This window comes from Schistocerca gregaria, chromosome 5 (genome assembly GCF_023897955.1).
Source record: "Schistocerca gregaria isolate iqSchGreg1 chromosome 5, iqSchGreg1.2, whole genome shotgun sequence".
NCBI classification, from domain to species: domain Eukaryota; kingdom Metazoa; phylum Arthropoda; class Insecta; order Orthoptera; family Acrididae; genus Schistocerca; species Schistocerca gregaria.
In genome coordinates, this window is record NC_064924.1 from 278,113,362 (window position 1) to 278,128,174 (window position 14,813).

At 38.8% G+C, this 14,813-nt stretch overlaps 1 protein-coding gene across 16 annotated transcripts in view; it reads left to right on the forward strand.

Annotated features, from left to right (window-relative positions):
• The window catches only part of LOC126272953 (uncharacterized), a 960,200-nt gene that overhangs the window by 843,587 nt on the left and 101,800 nt on the right, over nt 1–14,813 (forward strand). For 9 of the 16 annotated variants that reach the window (XM_049976259.1, XM_049976261.1, XM_049976260.1 and 6 more), the window contains one exon: nt 4,247–4,330. The exons of the other annotated variants lie outside the window; for them this stretch is intronic. In XM_049976259.1, the coding sequence (XP_049832216.1) occupies nt 4,247–4,330 (84 nt within the window). The remainder of the gene's footprint in view (nt 1–4,246; nt 4,331–14,813) is intronic. 16 annotated transcript variants of the gene reach the window in all.

A 14,813-nucleotide genomic window follows, 5' to 3' on the forward strand; every position in this document is an offset into this window, starting at 1 on the left:
AAATTAATCATTCACAAACTTAGTGACAAAAGATGCAAAAGCGACATTCATTCATTTGACAAGGATGGCCAGTGTCACACTGAAAAACAAAAGGATCTGCAGCATCCATGAGAATATTTTCATGAAACCATTTCTGCTACCACTTCATGTATTTATTCTTTTGCCAAATGTTGCATATTTGCAAAGTAATTGTAAGAAACTGTTAAAATTAAGGAAGAGAGGCACATTTCTCAGGAGTGACAGGAGCACACACTGATTTTGGCACACACTATAGCTGTTAAAAGTTTGCTTTTGTAGTGGCTCTAGAAGACATTCAAAGATGGCATCACCATACAGAGAGAAGGTTGTCATACATACATACTGTCTAACAAGCACCATCAGTTTTCTCATCAAGAACTGGCTCCCATGTTTCACAACCCATTGGTCCAACCTCAAAATGTACCATCATTAGAATGCATTGTCATAGCACGAGCTTCATTCAGACTTGATAGCCAAAGATTCAGGAACTTCAGTGTTGACACCTTGAGGTGTCTGGTATTCTGCTGGATATCAGTGTTGTTCTTGCACTATATTTCAACAGTATGACTCATTATCTTCATTAAGTGCTATGTGAGCCTCTTCCTTGAGTGAAATAGAGCTTTACCTGGGCTCTTCTCCATCCATTGTTGATTGAGGTGTTCCCTCTGCGATCCACTCCAGCTAGCAACATGCTTAGGCAGTCCAGAGCATATGTCTGTGGACTGTCACTCGGTTTTTGGTCCACTACAGTTTCACTCTTTCTCTCTGCAGACCACTCCCACTAGAAATATTTTTAGGCACTTCCTCTTCAGTCAGGTGCACCAGGCCAAGCACTGGTGTTTAGTCTTCAGCCTCATGCACCAGACTGCCTGTTGGAATTTCGTTTATAGTATGGTGGAGTACCATGTGCTCCCTATGAAGTTTACTCTCGCTAGAAGCACCCTGTGATGTTCCATCTTTCATCTGGTGCACCTTGTGCTTTATCTGGGGTTTGTTTACCATGTCTGCACCCTAAGTTCTTCTTTTTGTGGAGTCCTGCTGCTGCCTCATTGCATTTTCAACAACACCAGTGCAGGATCCCAGGCTCTGCTGAGTTGGTACCCATTGTCATCATTCATCAAGCTTTTTGTTACCTTTATGTCTATAGTCTTTCGTGTAACACTGTCCCCGTACCTGGGAGTCTGTACCAGAACCTTTGTTTCATCACAGTTCATGGAGTGATTGAGTTCCAGTGTTTGGCAATGGCTGATTTAGTTGCCTGTCTCGGTCAGGTATGCCTCTTATGTTCTTTGCGCCTCATGTCCACCATCCTAGTTGTTTGACCAGTGTACAAAATGCCACATTGGCAAGGTCTATTCTACATTCCTGGTTTTCACAGTCCTAGTAATGCCTTCTGTGCAAATCTCTCCAATAATATATTTGTAGCCACCAGAGACAGAAGGGCTGCCCAAGGCCTCACCTTCTGCCTGCTTGTAATATTGCCCCCATACAGAAAATAATTTGAGACCAGTATATGTTTGAACAGGTCCAGCAGAGTGCCGTCAAATTTCTCTGCAGTCAGTTCCAGTGAGTTTTTCAGTGGTACCCTAGTGAACTGGGGTGCCACATCGTAGCTGACCATTTTATCAGATTCTGTAATATGTAGTTCCTTAAGGCATTTTAAGAAGTCCCTCCCCACAAGTTACCGATGTGATGAATATACTTTCCCTTGTATGGGAGCAGCAGCTACTTTAAGTACTTGGCTATTGGGTACATTGATGCATCTGCATAACAGCTTGAGTCAGTGGCACACCCTCTTTGTGTACTTTTGGCTGCCCATAAAGTGTAGTTGAAACTGGTGCTCTTGTTCATAGTTGTTTAACAACCTTTTCAGGCATAGCGATTTCCTTCAAGAGACCCCGGGTCTTCTTGTCCAGTTTGTCTGTAGGGTCATATTCCAAAAGTCTGTACGTGGGTCCTCCATAACTATGATGAAATGAGGGTTTGGGAACAGACTCCCAATTACTGGAACTCTGTTATAAGAAAATCTTTGGAGATAAAAGTGGTGAATAATCTGATGAATTGCAACTCTGGGTACCAACTCAATAGAGCCTGGGATCCTGCACTGGAGTTGCTGAAAACACAGTAAAGCAGCAGCAAAACTCCACAAAAAAGAGCTAATGGTGTGGACATAGGAAACAAACCCCAGATAGAGCACCAGGTACATCAGACTGAAGGTGGAATGTTGCAGGGTGCTTCTAGAGAGATTGGACCACAAAGGGAACAGCTTGAACCACACTGGACCAAAACTGGGATGCCAGTATGCAGACGGGTGCATGAAACCTGAAAACAAGACACCAGAACTCAGCCTGGTACATCAGACTGAGGACGGAATGCCTAAGAATGTTTCTAGCAGGAACGGATCACAAAGAGAACACCTGGAACTGCAGCAGATCAGAAACAGAATGTCAGCCCACAGATAGGCACTCTGGAATGAAGAGTGTATGCCTAAGGATGCTGCTAGTGAGAGTGAGCTGCAGACACACAATGTGTGTGTGTGGGGGGGGGGGAGCACAAATATAAAAACTGGATCCACTCCATTCAACCAGCAGTCTCAGGTAGCACCTTATGAACATAACAAGTCATGTTGTTGAAATATCATGTAAGATATCCGGCAGAATACCCAACACCTCAAAGTGTCAACAGCCCACCTGGAAAATCTGAAGAATTACAGCACCTATGTTGATAGAGTTTTAACTCCCAATGACTGTAACTTCTGTCCTCTTCATTTCAGTGTTTTCAAATCTTAGACAAAAAGCATTTCTTCTGTATGTAAAATACATAAAATTCTTAAATATTATAATTTACTTATTATATCAAAATTAATAGGGAGATTACTGTGAGGGAATGTGCAGTATGCTGTATTGGCGATCATTATAAAAAAGTGTTCATATCATGTGGAGTTTGTCTCTTTAGTTTCATCAAAAACTTTTGAATTTGGCATGATTTGTATTGTGGTATCCTATAGCTTCACATATTTGTGTGTCAGAACATTATACTAATGGGAATGATAGTATCCCTTGAACATATTCATTGAATGCTGCAGCAAATGTGCATAGCCAGTGACTGCTATTGGTAGTGGCAGAAGTATAAATGTCATAATCTGCTGAAAAGGAGTTATAAAATCCTCAACTAACTGGTGTAAAGATTCATCATCTGAATCAAAAGTCAAACTGGAAACCAAGACAAAATCAAAATGTGTAAAATAAATTAACCAATTCATGAATGTAAACAGGAAGTAAGCACTAGGATGCTTTATGGATACTAGGATAGCACTTTACAGAAGGCTTCAATAATGACACAGCAGTGTGAGCGTGAGTACGCGCGCGCTTGTGTGTGTGTGTATGTGTGTGTGTGTGTGTGTGTGTGTTTGAGCTACATGCAAGTGTTGATGGACTGTTCGTCAGACGACTGAGTCAAAAGACATTGACTGTGATACTGCTAATGTTTTTGCCTTGGTACCAGGATTGCCATTGGATTTGCTCAGTATTGAATAGGAAGTACTGATCATTAAAGGCTAACACCGCAATTTTACAATTGCATGTATTTTTGCAAACAAAGAAATCTAAGCTATGCCCCACTTTCTGTCATGCTATGTATTATGATTCTTTTAACAAGGAATGAAGATTGATATAAGCTTACAGTGTGGTTTGCCAGCAATGCAACTTTGCCTACTATTTTGCATGCTTGGAAATCTTTCTGTAAAATGTTTGCCATAGCTACATCAAATGTTTCTAAAATATTGATAATGACTATTTCTGTGTATATATTTATATACAGCATAACTGCAAATGCTTTACAATGTCTGCTACATAATTTTGTATGCTGTCATGTTTTGCTGTGGTGTACAGTGGTTTTCATGTCCAGCAGCATGTAAATGCAAAATTATGAAAAAGGAATGGGCGAGAAAATATTGTTCTGAGGCTACAACACAATTACTTCAAAGCTCTGCATCAGTGGAGAAATAGGTTTTATTACTTTTTTTACATTGTAAGAGTCTGAAAGCAATGACCAAATTCAGATACATGACATATGTTAACAACAGAACTGATCTCAAGAGAAATATGCGTAGTGTCACATAACAAAATATGTAACAAATGCTGATGCAGGTCTTTGAGGGATTGAATGACTTATGCATGTAAGCTTTCCTAACTGTATGTTGGCTGCATTGTAATGAGGGCTGTTGCAGATGACCGCATGTTTGCCTGCCACCACGCGAATCTGTGTGAAGCTCTTGCCAGGCTTTCGTTTGCTTTGCAGATGGCAATTGCCAGTAAGTTGAAATATATGTTTTGCTCTAGTGAAATTTCTTTATCATGATGTTCTGTTGATACTTAAAGAAAGAGAATGCTGACCAAAATGATAAGATACACAAATCTGTAATGAATGAACATCATAAGAATAAAAAGACAAAGGATGGATTCTTTATATTTATTGTCACTCTTTTCAGTACATATGTCATTAAAAAATGATCTGCTGAACTCACTGAGTAACTAGCAATATCAAAATGAGGTGGATCACTAGTCCAGTTTCCAGTTATGCCCCCTTCTGTACTATGTCAGACACTGTGAGAATACTGTATCTACTACTGTGCTCTTACTAATGGATATTTACTCTTTTATTAGTTAAGGATGTCAGCTTAAAACATTGCACACAATTTTAAGGTTTTACGTTATAGAATCTTATTCTTTGCAGGAACTGTTTTAGAATGAATAAGATAGAAATTAATTTATTGAAAAGTAAAAATTTGGTCAGTATTTTGTTGTCTGATTTACCACATTGTGTGCCAAGTAGGGGTAACATATAATGTGCCTCCAACACTTTTAACCAGATGATCTCATTGGTATTTTAAAGCAGCCCTTTAGTTATTAACATACACCAGATTCTCGCTAATCCAGCCCTCAGTAGTCCAGCCTCTCAGTAATCCGACGCACATCCAAAAACAAGTGCACAATGAATTATCGTGTGCAACAACACTTAGTTAAACAATGCTATATATATTGTATTTGAAATTGTAGCTTTCTTTACAGTTTGGAATCGTGTCTTCTAAAAGGAAATACGTTACGCTACACCTCAAGCAGAAACTTGAAATTCTAGATAAGTTAAATCGAGGTTCTTCATAGTAAGCCATTGTTCAGTGTTGGACGAGCAACTATTTATGACATCAAAAAGAAAGATGATGTCATTTGACAGTACTCAACACAAATAGATAGTGAGTTGGGAAAACAGAAGGTTATGCAAAAGAGTGAGAATGAAGAACTGGACTTAGCTGTTTATATATGGTTCATACAACAACACAGTAAAGGAATTCCAGTCAGTGGCCCAATTATAAAGGAAAAAACAGCTGCATTTAACAAACAACTTGGCAGTAGTAACTTGTTTGCAGTGAGCTAAGGCTGGCTATCAAACTGGAAAAAACAACATGGCATTTGGCAGCTGACAGTCACTGGGGAAAGTCACACAGCTAACGATAAGGATGCTGGTGAGTTTGAAAGCAAGATATGGGAGATAAGAGAGGAAGAAGATTTAACTGCTGATGCCTTGTATAATGCCGATGAAACAGGACTCTTTTACAAGATGCTTCCTTCAAAAACATTAGCTGCCAAGAATGAGAAGGAAGCTTGTGGTTACAAGCAACAGAAGAGTGTGTAACATTAATGGCATGTTGTAATGCAAATGGGAGTCATAAACTACCACTTATGGTGATTGGAAAATACCAACATCCACATTGTTTTCAACACACTGACATAAATACTCTACCAGTGCAGTATTGCGCTCAGAAGAAAGCATGGATGGACAGACAAATATTCTCTCGGTGGTTCCATGAAATGTTTTTAACAGCAGTCAGAAAAGAGCTAAAGAAGGAAAACGCTTCCACTGAAAGCTATCCTTATAATTGACAATGCTCCCAGTCATCCCTAAGATGTTTCTCTATGGTCCGATGGACCAGGGAATTTTAGAGTCAGACATCATTTTCGACATTCACTTTCCGTCTCCTTGCTGAACGAAAGTGAAAACGACTCTATCGAGACAATGCTGAAGGAGTGGAAAGTAATTAACATATGTGGTATTGTTTTCCAAGCAGCCAAAGCATGGGATAAAGTGGAGAGCGCTACCATAATGAAGAGATGGAGAAAATTGTGGCCAACCATTGATACCATTAAGTCCCATAGTGCTTAGAGCCATTTGTACCATTTGAACCATTGATGCCGAGTTGGATCCAGTAGTGACTGACAGTGATGAGCCAGCCAATTTGGAATTATCAATTACTTTGTCCTCTGACATGTTCCACACCCTTCTAGGAGGAGAAGAAATTGATGATGAAGATGTTACTATGTGGCTGAATGAGGAAAACTGTTATCTGGACCAAACTTCAACATATGAAGAAATAACAAAAATGTGCAAGAAAATAATGATGAAAGTAATGAAGAAGAGGACACAGGAGGAGAGAGCATGAGGATTTCTCACACTGCTGCTGCTGCTGAAGTTGCTGAGGTCTTCCTGGAGTACATGAAGCAACTACCAGATACATGCAGTACCAATGTAATGCTTATAAAGTGGTTGCATGATAGTGCATGCCACCATCATGTAGCATCATTGCGAAAGTTAAAAATTAGGGACATGTTTCATAGTGAGTGATATGACTGTATAATTATGTAAAGTATACACTCAAGGACTAAGTTTTCTTTGAAAATTAATGTATGTTTGGATTTAATAAAGTATATCCTCTGTGTTTTAAACTTGTAACCCTCAGTTTAAAAAAAGTACAGTGCACTATATCCCCTATGTTTTCAAAGTAAATAAAAAACAAAACAAATTTCAGATACTCAAAATCCAGCACTTCTGCTAATCCAGCCCCCATATGTGCCAGGAGTGGCCTGATTAGCGACAGTCTAGTGTAGTTCAATTCCATAAATATCAATAGTTTCATTTAACATTATTTTCATAGTTAACCTACTTTAAATTTTTGTAAAGACTGACAATCATCACCCAAATTTTGATTCGCCTGCTACCTAATTTTCCTCCAATTATTTATTTCCTGGGTTTCTTCTTTGTATGGCCTCATATGAATTCTTATGGTGTTGAGAGGCAGTTTTGGGAATCTCGCATCAGTCAGTAGTAATCACTCAACAAGGATTGTATAGTACTTGGTCAAAAAATCTTTGAATCACCTTAAATCACTGGAAACCAGTGGACATTTTTTTCAACTGTATTGCCCCAAGACCGTCTTCACACTGTAGTGCTTTAGTCTACAAATATACTAAGCAGACTTGTGGTAAAAGTTATGACTTAAAAAAATTGTTTCGCTGGGTGTCAAGTTTTAGTCATAGCCTGAAATGCCACATATCACTTACATACCAATATTGCTTGCTGCTCTCAGAACTCTTCTATAAAAGCTTTCTCTAAATATACCCTCAACTAAAGATTTGACTCCTGCTGTGTCTCATAGTGTAAGTTGGAGTGAATTTATATCAGTACTTCAAATATTTTATACAGTTTATGGTAACATAATCTCAGATAATAATGTTGGATAATTAATGCCTATTTCCTTCTAATTCTCAGTAATTCACATATCATTTCAAAATCCTTATAATCAAGTCCTATTTGTGTGGAATAGAATTTAAATAGTGTTATTAAATTTTTATATAAAAATAAAATCTATAATTTAATATTATTTCTAAATTATTATGTACTAGAAAATCAAGGATTGAATGTAACAATATTATGAAAAGGATAGTTGCTACTCACCATATAGTGGAGATGCTGAGTCGCAGATAGGCACAACAAAAAGATTTTCAGAAAGTGAGCTTTTGACCAACAATGCCTTAGTCGGAAATAGACAACATACATGCACACGGAAATGGAACTCATACACACGAGACCAGTCTCTGGGTGCTGAGACCAGATTGCAAGCAGCAACGCACAATGGGAGAAGCAACTGGGTGGTGGCGGTAAGGGAGAGGGGAAGGATAGCTGCTTAGGGATGAGAGATGGTAAAGTACTGCTTGTGGGAGCACTCAGGGATGAGGTGAAGTTAGGGCATGGCAGCTATGTGGGGTCCAGAGAGCAGAGGGGGGGGGGGGGGGGGGGTTATCGGAAAAGGAGAGAAGTAAAGACAGTGGGTGCATTGGTGTAATAGGGGGCTGTGTTGTGCTGGAATGGGAACAGGGTAGGGGCTAGGTGGGTAAGGACAATGACTAATGAAGGTTGAGGTCTTGGTGTTGGTGGGAAAGATGCAGATGGCACAGGATGTGGAAGCAGTGATTGAAATGGACTTCATATTGGGTTATCCCCCCCCCCCCCCCCACTTCCCCCATCCTCCTCCTTACTACCACCACCTGGTTGCTTCTCCAATCATGCTATGCAGCTTGCAGCCTGGCCTCAGCAGCCAGAGACAGTTGTGTGTGTGTGTGTGTGTGTGTGTGTGTGTGTGTGTATTTATTTATTTATTAATCTGGGGCAATGTTGCAGCAAGATGTTTTGGAGCACATACCACTATTAAACTTCACTTTTGAAACTCTGCTATAAATAAAGTTCATTAGTAAAATTTATGCCAGAAATCAGAAAAACATAAGTTACTATGTGCATAATAAGAATTTGGAGAACATAGCCAAAATAATTTTTAATATTTGTTGGATAATTGTAATCCAAAAGAATAGTGCATAAAAGAAAGAAAAAATAGTGTAATTACCTGACATTGTCTGAATTATAATAGTAGTGAGTGATTCTAGAACAAATGGAGATGCTCCACTTATGCTCTGTAATCTTACTTTTTTTGTCCTGTAGAAGTAAGTACTCCGACAGAAAAAAATCTTAACACCAAAAAACAATTAATATTAAGTAATGAATTCGGGAATACATTTCTTTGGGTAAAATATTTGAGCAATTAACATTGGAAGATAACTGGTGAATGTAAGTGCATGTTAAGCCATTTAAAATGTGAAATGCTGCTACATTAATAACTGGTGTAACAGCCAGAGGTTCAATGCAAGCATGCAAATATGCATGCATTATGTTGTACAGGTGCCGGATGTCAGTTTGTGGGTTGAAGTTTCATGCTTGTTGCACTTAGTCAGCCAATACAGGCATGATTAATGCTGTTTGTGGATGACACAGGAGTCGTCATTCGATGGTGTGCCAAATGTGGTCGAATGGAGACAGATTTGGTGATTGAGCAGGCCAAAGCAACATGTCACCCCTATGTAGAACATGTTGGGTTACAACAGCAGTATGTAGATGAGCATTATTCTGTTGTAAAACACCACTTGGAATGCTGTTCATAATGGAAGGACAGCAGGTCTAATCACTAGACTAACATACAGATTTACAGTCAAGGTGCACGGGATCACCACAAGAGTGCTCCTGAAGACATAGATCATAACTCCAGGTGTAGGTCCAGTGTGTCTAGCACACATGTAGGTCCAGTGTGTCTAGCACACATACAGGTTGGTTGCAGACCTTCAGCTGGTCTCCTAACTAACACGCACCCATCACTGGTACCGAGGCAGAACCACAACAGACCCCCTCCCTGTAGGCCAGTGAGCTCTCACCTGACACCACTGAAGTCCTAAATGGATGAAGTTTGGGGCCAGTGGAATGCATCCCACAGTTCATCTTGGTCAGATCTGACCTTGAACTAATTGATTTTTAACAGTTCGTTGTATCACAGTGGTGCCAACTGGTGCCCAGATTGCTGCTGCAGATTCATTACGATGCACCAGAGCCATACACCAAACGCAAAGGTCTTCCATCTTGGTAGAGCCATGTGGGTGCCCAGAGCCTGGTCTTCTTGCAACCATACATTCTCATGATCACCGCTGCCAGCAGTCATGTACAGTGGCTACTTTCCTGCCAAGTCTTTTTGCAATATTGCAGAAGGATCATCCAACTTCTCATAACACTATTACACTACCTCATTCAAACTCATTGAGGTGTTGTTAATGGCACCGTTGTCACCTTAAAGGCATTTTTTACAAACATCAGCTCACCATACCTAATCTCAAATGTAACTAACTCTCATTGCCATTACTGTATGTACTTAAAGCAAATCTGATTTTGGCATGAAATCTGAATAGACATTATCTTTCAGATGTAGAATCATACCCATCAACTTTCATCTATGTTGCACAACATCCTCTTGGGGTTGCAATTTTTTTTCCCCAGTGTACATATCGCATCTGATAAATTTATTCACATGACTGACAGTTGGTATGTGGTCCTCTTCCCTCATTTGAATCAGCTTATGTGTTCTGTAATTGCTGAGGAAAAGTTTTGGGAATCCTTCATTGGTACTGTTGAACAGATGCTATTGGGTGCCCAGAGCCTGGTCTTCTTGCAACCATACATTCTCATGATCACCGCTGCCAGCAATCATGTACAGTGGCTACTTTCCTGCCAAGTCTTTCTGCAATATTGCAGAAGGATCATCCAACTTCTCATAACACTATTACACTACCTCATTCAAACTCATTGAGGTGTTGTTAATGGCACCGTTGTCACCTTAAAGGCATTTTTTACAAACATCAGCTCACCATACGTAATCTCAAATGTAACTAATTCTCATTGCCATTACTGTATGTACTTAAAGCAAATCTGATTTTGGCATGAAATCTGAATAGACATTATCTTTCAGATGTAGAATCATACCCATCAACTTTCATCTATGTTGCACAACATCCTCTTGGGGTTGCAATTTTTTTTCCCCAGTGTACATATCGCATCTGATAAATTTATTCACATGACTGACAGTTGGTATGTGGTCCTCTTCCCTCATTTGAATCAGCTCATGTGTTCTGTAATTGCTGAGGAAAAGTTTTGGGAATCCTTCATTGGTACTGTTGAACAGATGCTATTGGAAACAGTTCTTTTAGTTTGGGGGGGGGGGGGGGGGGGTTGTTTTGGTGGAAAGAGACCAAACTGCAAGGTCATCGATCTCATCAGTTTTTAGGGAAGGACGGGGAAGGAAGTGGGCCGTGCCCTATCAAAGGAACCATCCTGGCATTTGCCTGGAGCGATTTAGGGAAATCACGGAAAACCTAAATCAGGATGGACGGACGCAGGATTGAATCGTCGTCCTCCCGAATGTGAGTCCAGTGTGCTAACCACTGCGCCACCTCGCTCGGTTTATTTTTGTTTCCTAGTGGCATGTATCCCTCATGTGAAATGTGTAACTGACTATAATGCATGTCTGTTACATGAAATGACATTTTAATGATGTGTAGGTGACAATGGAAATAGAAGAAAGCTAAAGGATTACATTCAATGGCATCACATACCTTGCTCCTGGTAAAAAGCACCTTGTGCACCACCAGACTTAATATCCCTTTTTGACAAACAAATCATTGTCAGATAAATTACAAGATAATAAAATTTTAATTACTGCTGACAGAAACATTTAAGGTAGAAAAAGTTTCCAATTTTTGTACTCCTCCTTCAGTTTTGTAAAAAGGTGATCTACACACATGAACCCACTCAACTGAGGCTTGGCCCCGTTTGTTCACAACAAGAGGTATGTACAGGATGCCCCTCAGAAACAGTGCAACCTATTGTAAGTCTGTATTCCAAAGCAATGTCCAGTCCACACCATATCAAAGTTCATTTTATGGCAAATAGAGTCCACAGTGTAAACACCATAGCAAAACTAGTAGCACACTCACAGTGCACTTCACAGACAGTAATATTACACAGGCTATTCAGTTCCATAGATGCCACTACAGTAATGGAGGAGAGGTGAATATGTTGGGAAGACTGTAAAGACTGTAAAATTGTGAAGGAGGTACAGGTCCCTCAGACCTCTGGATGAGAGGAAGTCACCTGTTGCGAGGCTAGATGGAGATAAAGATGAAGAGGGAGATTTAAGAGAGAGATCTCAAGGATAAGCACTGTGCCAGTTTCAGTTCAGATCTGATAGAGGAGGGAGAGTGTGAAGTAACGATGTATTAAGAAGAAGAGAAACAAAGAGTGGAGTGAATTATGCAGTTAATAACTGGAGGGGAACAGGAAAAGAGAGAAGGAGGAACAACATATGAGAGAGAGGGGGAGGGAGAGAGAGAGAGAGAGAGAGAGAGAGAGAGAGAGAGAGAGAGAGAATTCATTTAAATAATGAAATTCTACCTCTGGGTTGGAAGGAGGGAAGAAAATGGAAAGAAGGGAGGAGGATTGTTAATGGTGGTTAGGACCAGGAGGAGGACATGACACAAAGGATAAGGTGTAATCATTATCAGTGTCAAATGTCTTCACTGCAATGAGACTTTCTATAGAATTTAACCCCATGAAACATTCAGAATTACTGTTCAGATTTATATCATGCCATGAATTGCTTTATTATTTACCCCTACCTACATGATGGAGAGCAAAAAAAAAAAGAGAGAGAGAGAGAGAGAGAGAGAGAGAGAGAGAGAGAGAGAGAGAGAGCAAGTTTCATGGAGTGGATAACCACCTGAATAAGCAAAAATTCTCTAAAATAATGCTGAGTACAAACAGTATTTTAACAATATTAATGGCACAGTCCCAATTTAATATTGGGGTAACTGTTACTCTTGTTCAAATCAGAATTTTCAGACAAAATTAGCAACCAATTGATGATGGTGTGGATGAGCTGAACCATGTTTACGAAAAATGTGTAAAAGAAAACATTGTGATTTGGAACAATGATGCAGATTCCTGGAAACAGAAGCAGCAAAGTGAAAGGAAGATCATGTATCACCTCATTTACACTGATAGCTTACGTTGAATGATGAAACTTCTTTCCACTTTTGGGATTTAATGTGACTAACATCAATCAGGCACGGCCATATCGTCATAGTGTAACAGCCTTGACCATGGAGTTGGGCATATTATTTTAACTTTTAACATCATATTTATCTTGGCATGCTGATGTGGAGGTACTAACACACTTGTTCTTTAGTTTGATATTTCATGCATTGTATGCATTCTAATGTTTCATTACACATTACTATATTCATAACAGATGATAGATATTTAATTTATAATTACTACAATTGGTTTCTCAGTTGTACTACATTCACATGAAACACATAAGCAGCACAAACACACAAACATAATGTTCAATAAGAATTATCTTAGTCTGAATTTCTGCAGTTTCTATTGCAGTGCATCACTGCTGGGAGCAGGGAGGAAGCTATTTACATTAGATCATTTGACTGAGTGATAGGATTAATTCATGTCACTACATAAACATTTTCAAGGTTGCCTTCACTCCAAAGTTGTTTTGACATGTGGCCTACCTGTTATATTTTTCTTGTATGCAGAATTAAGTATTTTATTTATAATATGTACATAAGTTTTATTGTTTGCATTTGTGGCATTCCATGTTTTGGTGGCTGAATGTCTTTACTGTGTATTACAAATAGACTTTTAAATATTACTGCCTAGGTAATCTATTTAACGTAACTTTACTTAGTCACAAAACTGAAAGTATAGAACAAAAAGTAACTTCTGTGTAGATTTTGCCTTGTTATCTAGTGGGCAAAATGGTATTCTGTATCTCAGTGCAGTGATCTTCTTGCCTAATGTAGAGCAATAAATTGAGAATCTGTATTAATTTGAAAGAATATTAACAAGTAATCTTTACAGCAATTCTTCACAGTTTATCATGATTCAAACACAAGATTTCTGTTAGCATGGTTTATTGTAAACAGATTTATAGGCTTACTGAGATAACTATTGTTCTGTGATAAATCATCAGAGTGTCATGTACACATTACGATGAAACATACATAGAACCCTTAGACTTAAGTAAGAATGTAATAATTCCAATCCCAAACAAAGTAGGTGCTGACAGGTGTGACTGTTACTGCACCATCAGTCTAATAGTTCACAGTTGCAAAATACTGCAAAATGCTGATACTGTACCAATTATTTACAAAAAACAAAGACTGGTAGAAGGTGATCACACACATGATTAGTTTGTATTCTGGAACATGTAAGAACACTTGAAACAATACAGATCTTACAGCTGACCTTAGAAGATAGACTGAAGAAAGGCAAGCTTTTTTAGACTTGAAAAAATAAATATTTTTGACAGTGTTGACTGTGATACACTCTTTGAAATTCAGAAGGTAACAGGGATAAAATACAAGGGAAGCAGAAGGTTATCTACAACTTGTATGGAAATGAAGCTGCAGTTATAAGAGTTAAAAGATAGGAAAGAGAAGTAGTAGCTGAGAACATAGTGAGAAGGTGTTGCAGCCCAAGGAGAAATTTGGAAAGGGATATAATATTCAGGGAGAAGAAATAAAAGCTCTGAAGTTTGCTGATAACATTGTAATTCTTCCATAGATGCCAAAGAACTTGAAAGAGCAATCAAACAAAGGGGATAGTGTCTCGAAAAGAGGTCATAAAATGAACATGAGTAAAAGTAAGACAAGTATAATAGGATGTTTTCAGATTAAAGAAGACAAAGCTGAAGGAATTAAGAGTAAGATATGAGAAAAACAGAATTAGATAAGTTTCGCTGTTTGGACAATGCAGACTGACAGTAACATGAAAAGCATACTTCAGAAGATACATTTGTTAGCATGAAAATTAAATTTAAGAATCAGGAGGTCTTTTCGGAAGGTATTTGTTTGGAGAGCAGCCTTCTATGAAGTGAAATATTGACAACAAACAAATCAGACAACAAGAGAACAGAAGCTTTCAAAATGTGGTATTAAAGAAGAATGCTGAGGCTTAGATGGATAGATTGGATAACTAGTGATATGCTGAATTGAATTGGGAAGAAAAATATATATAAT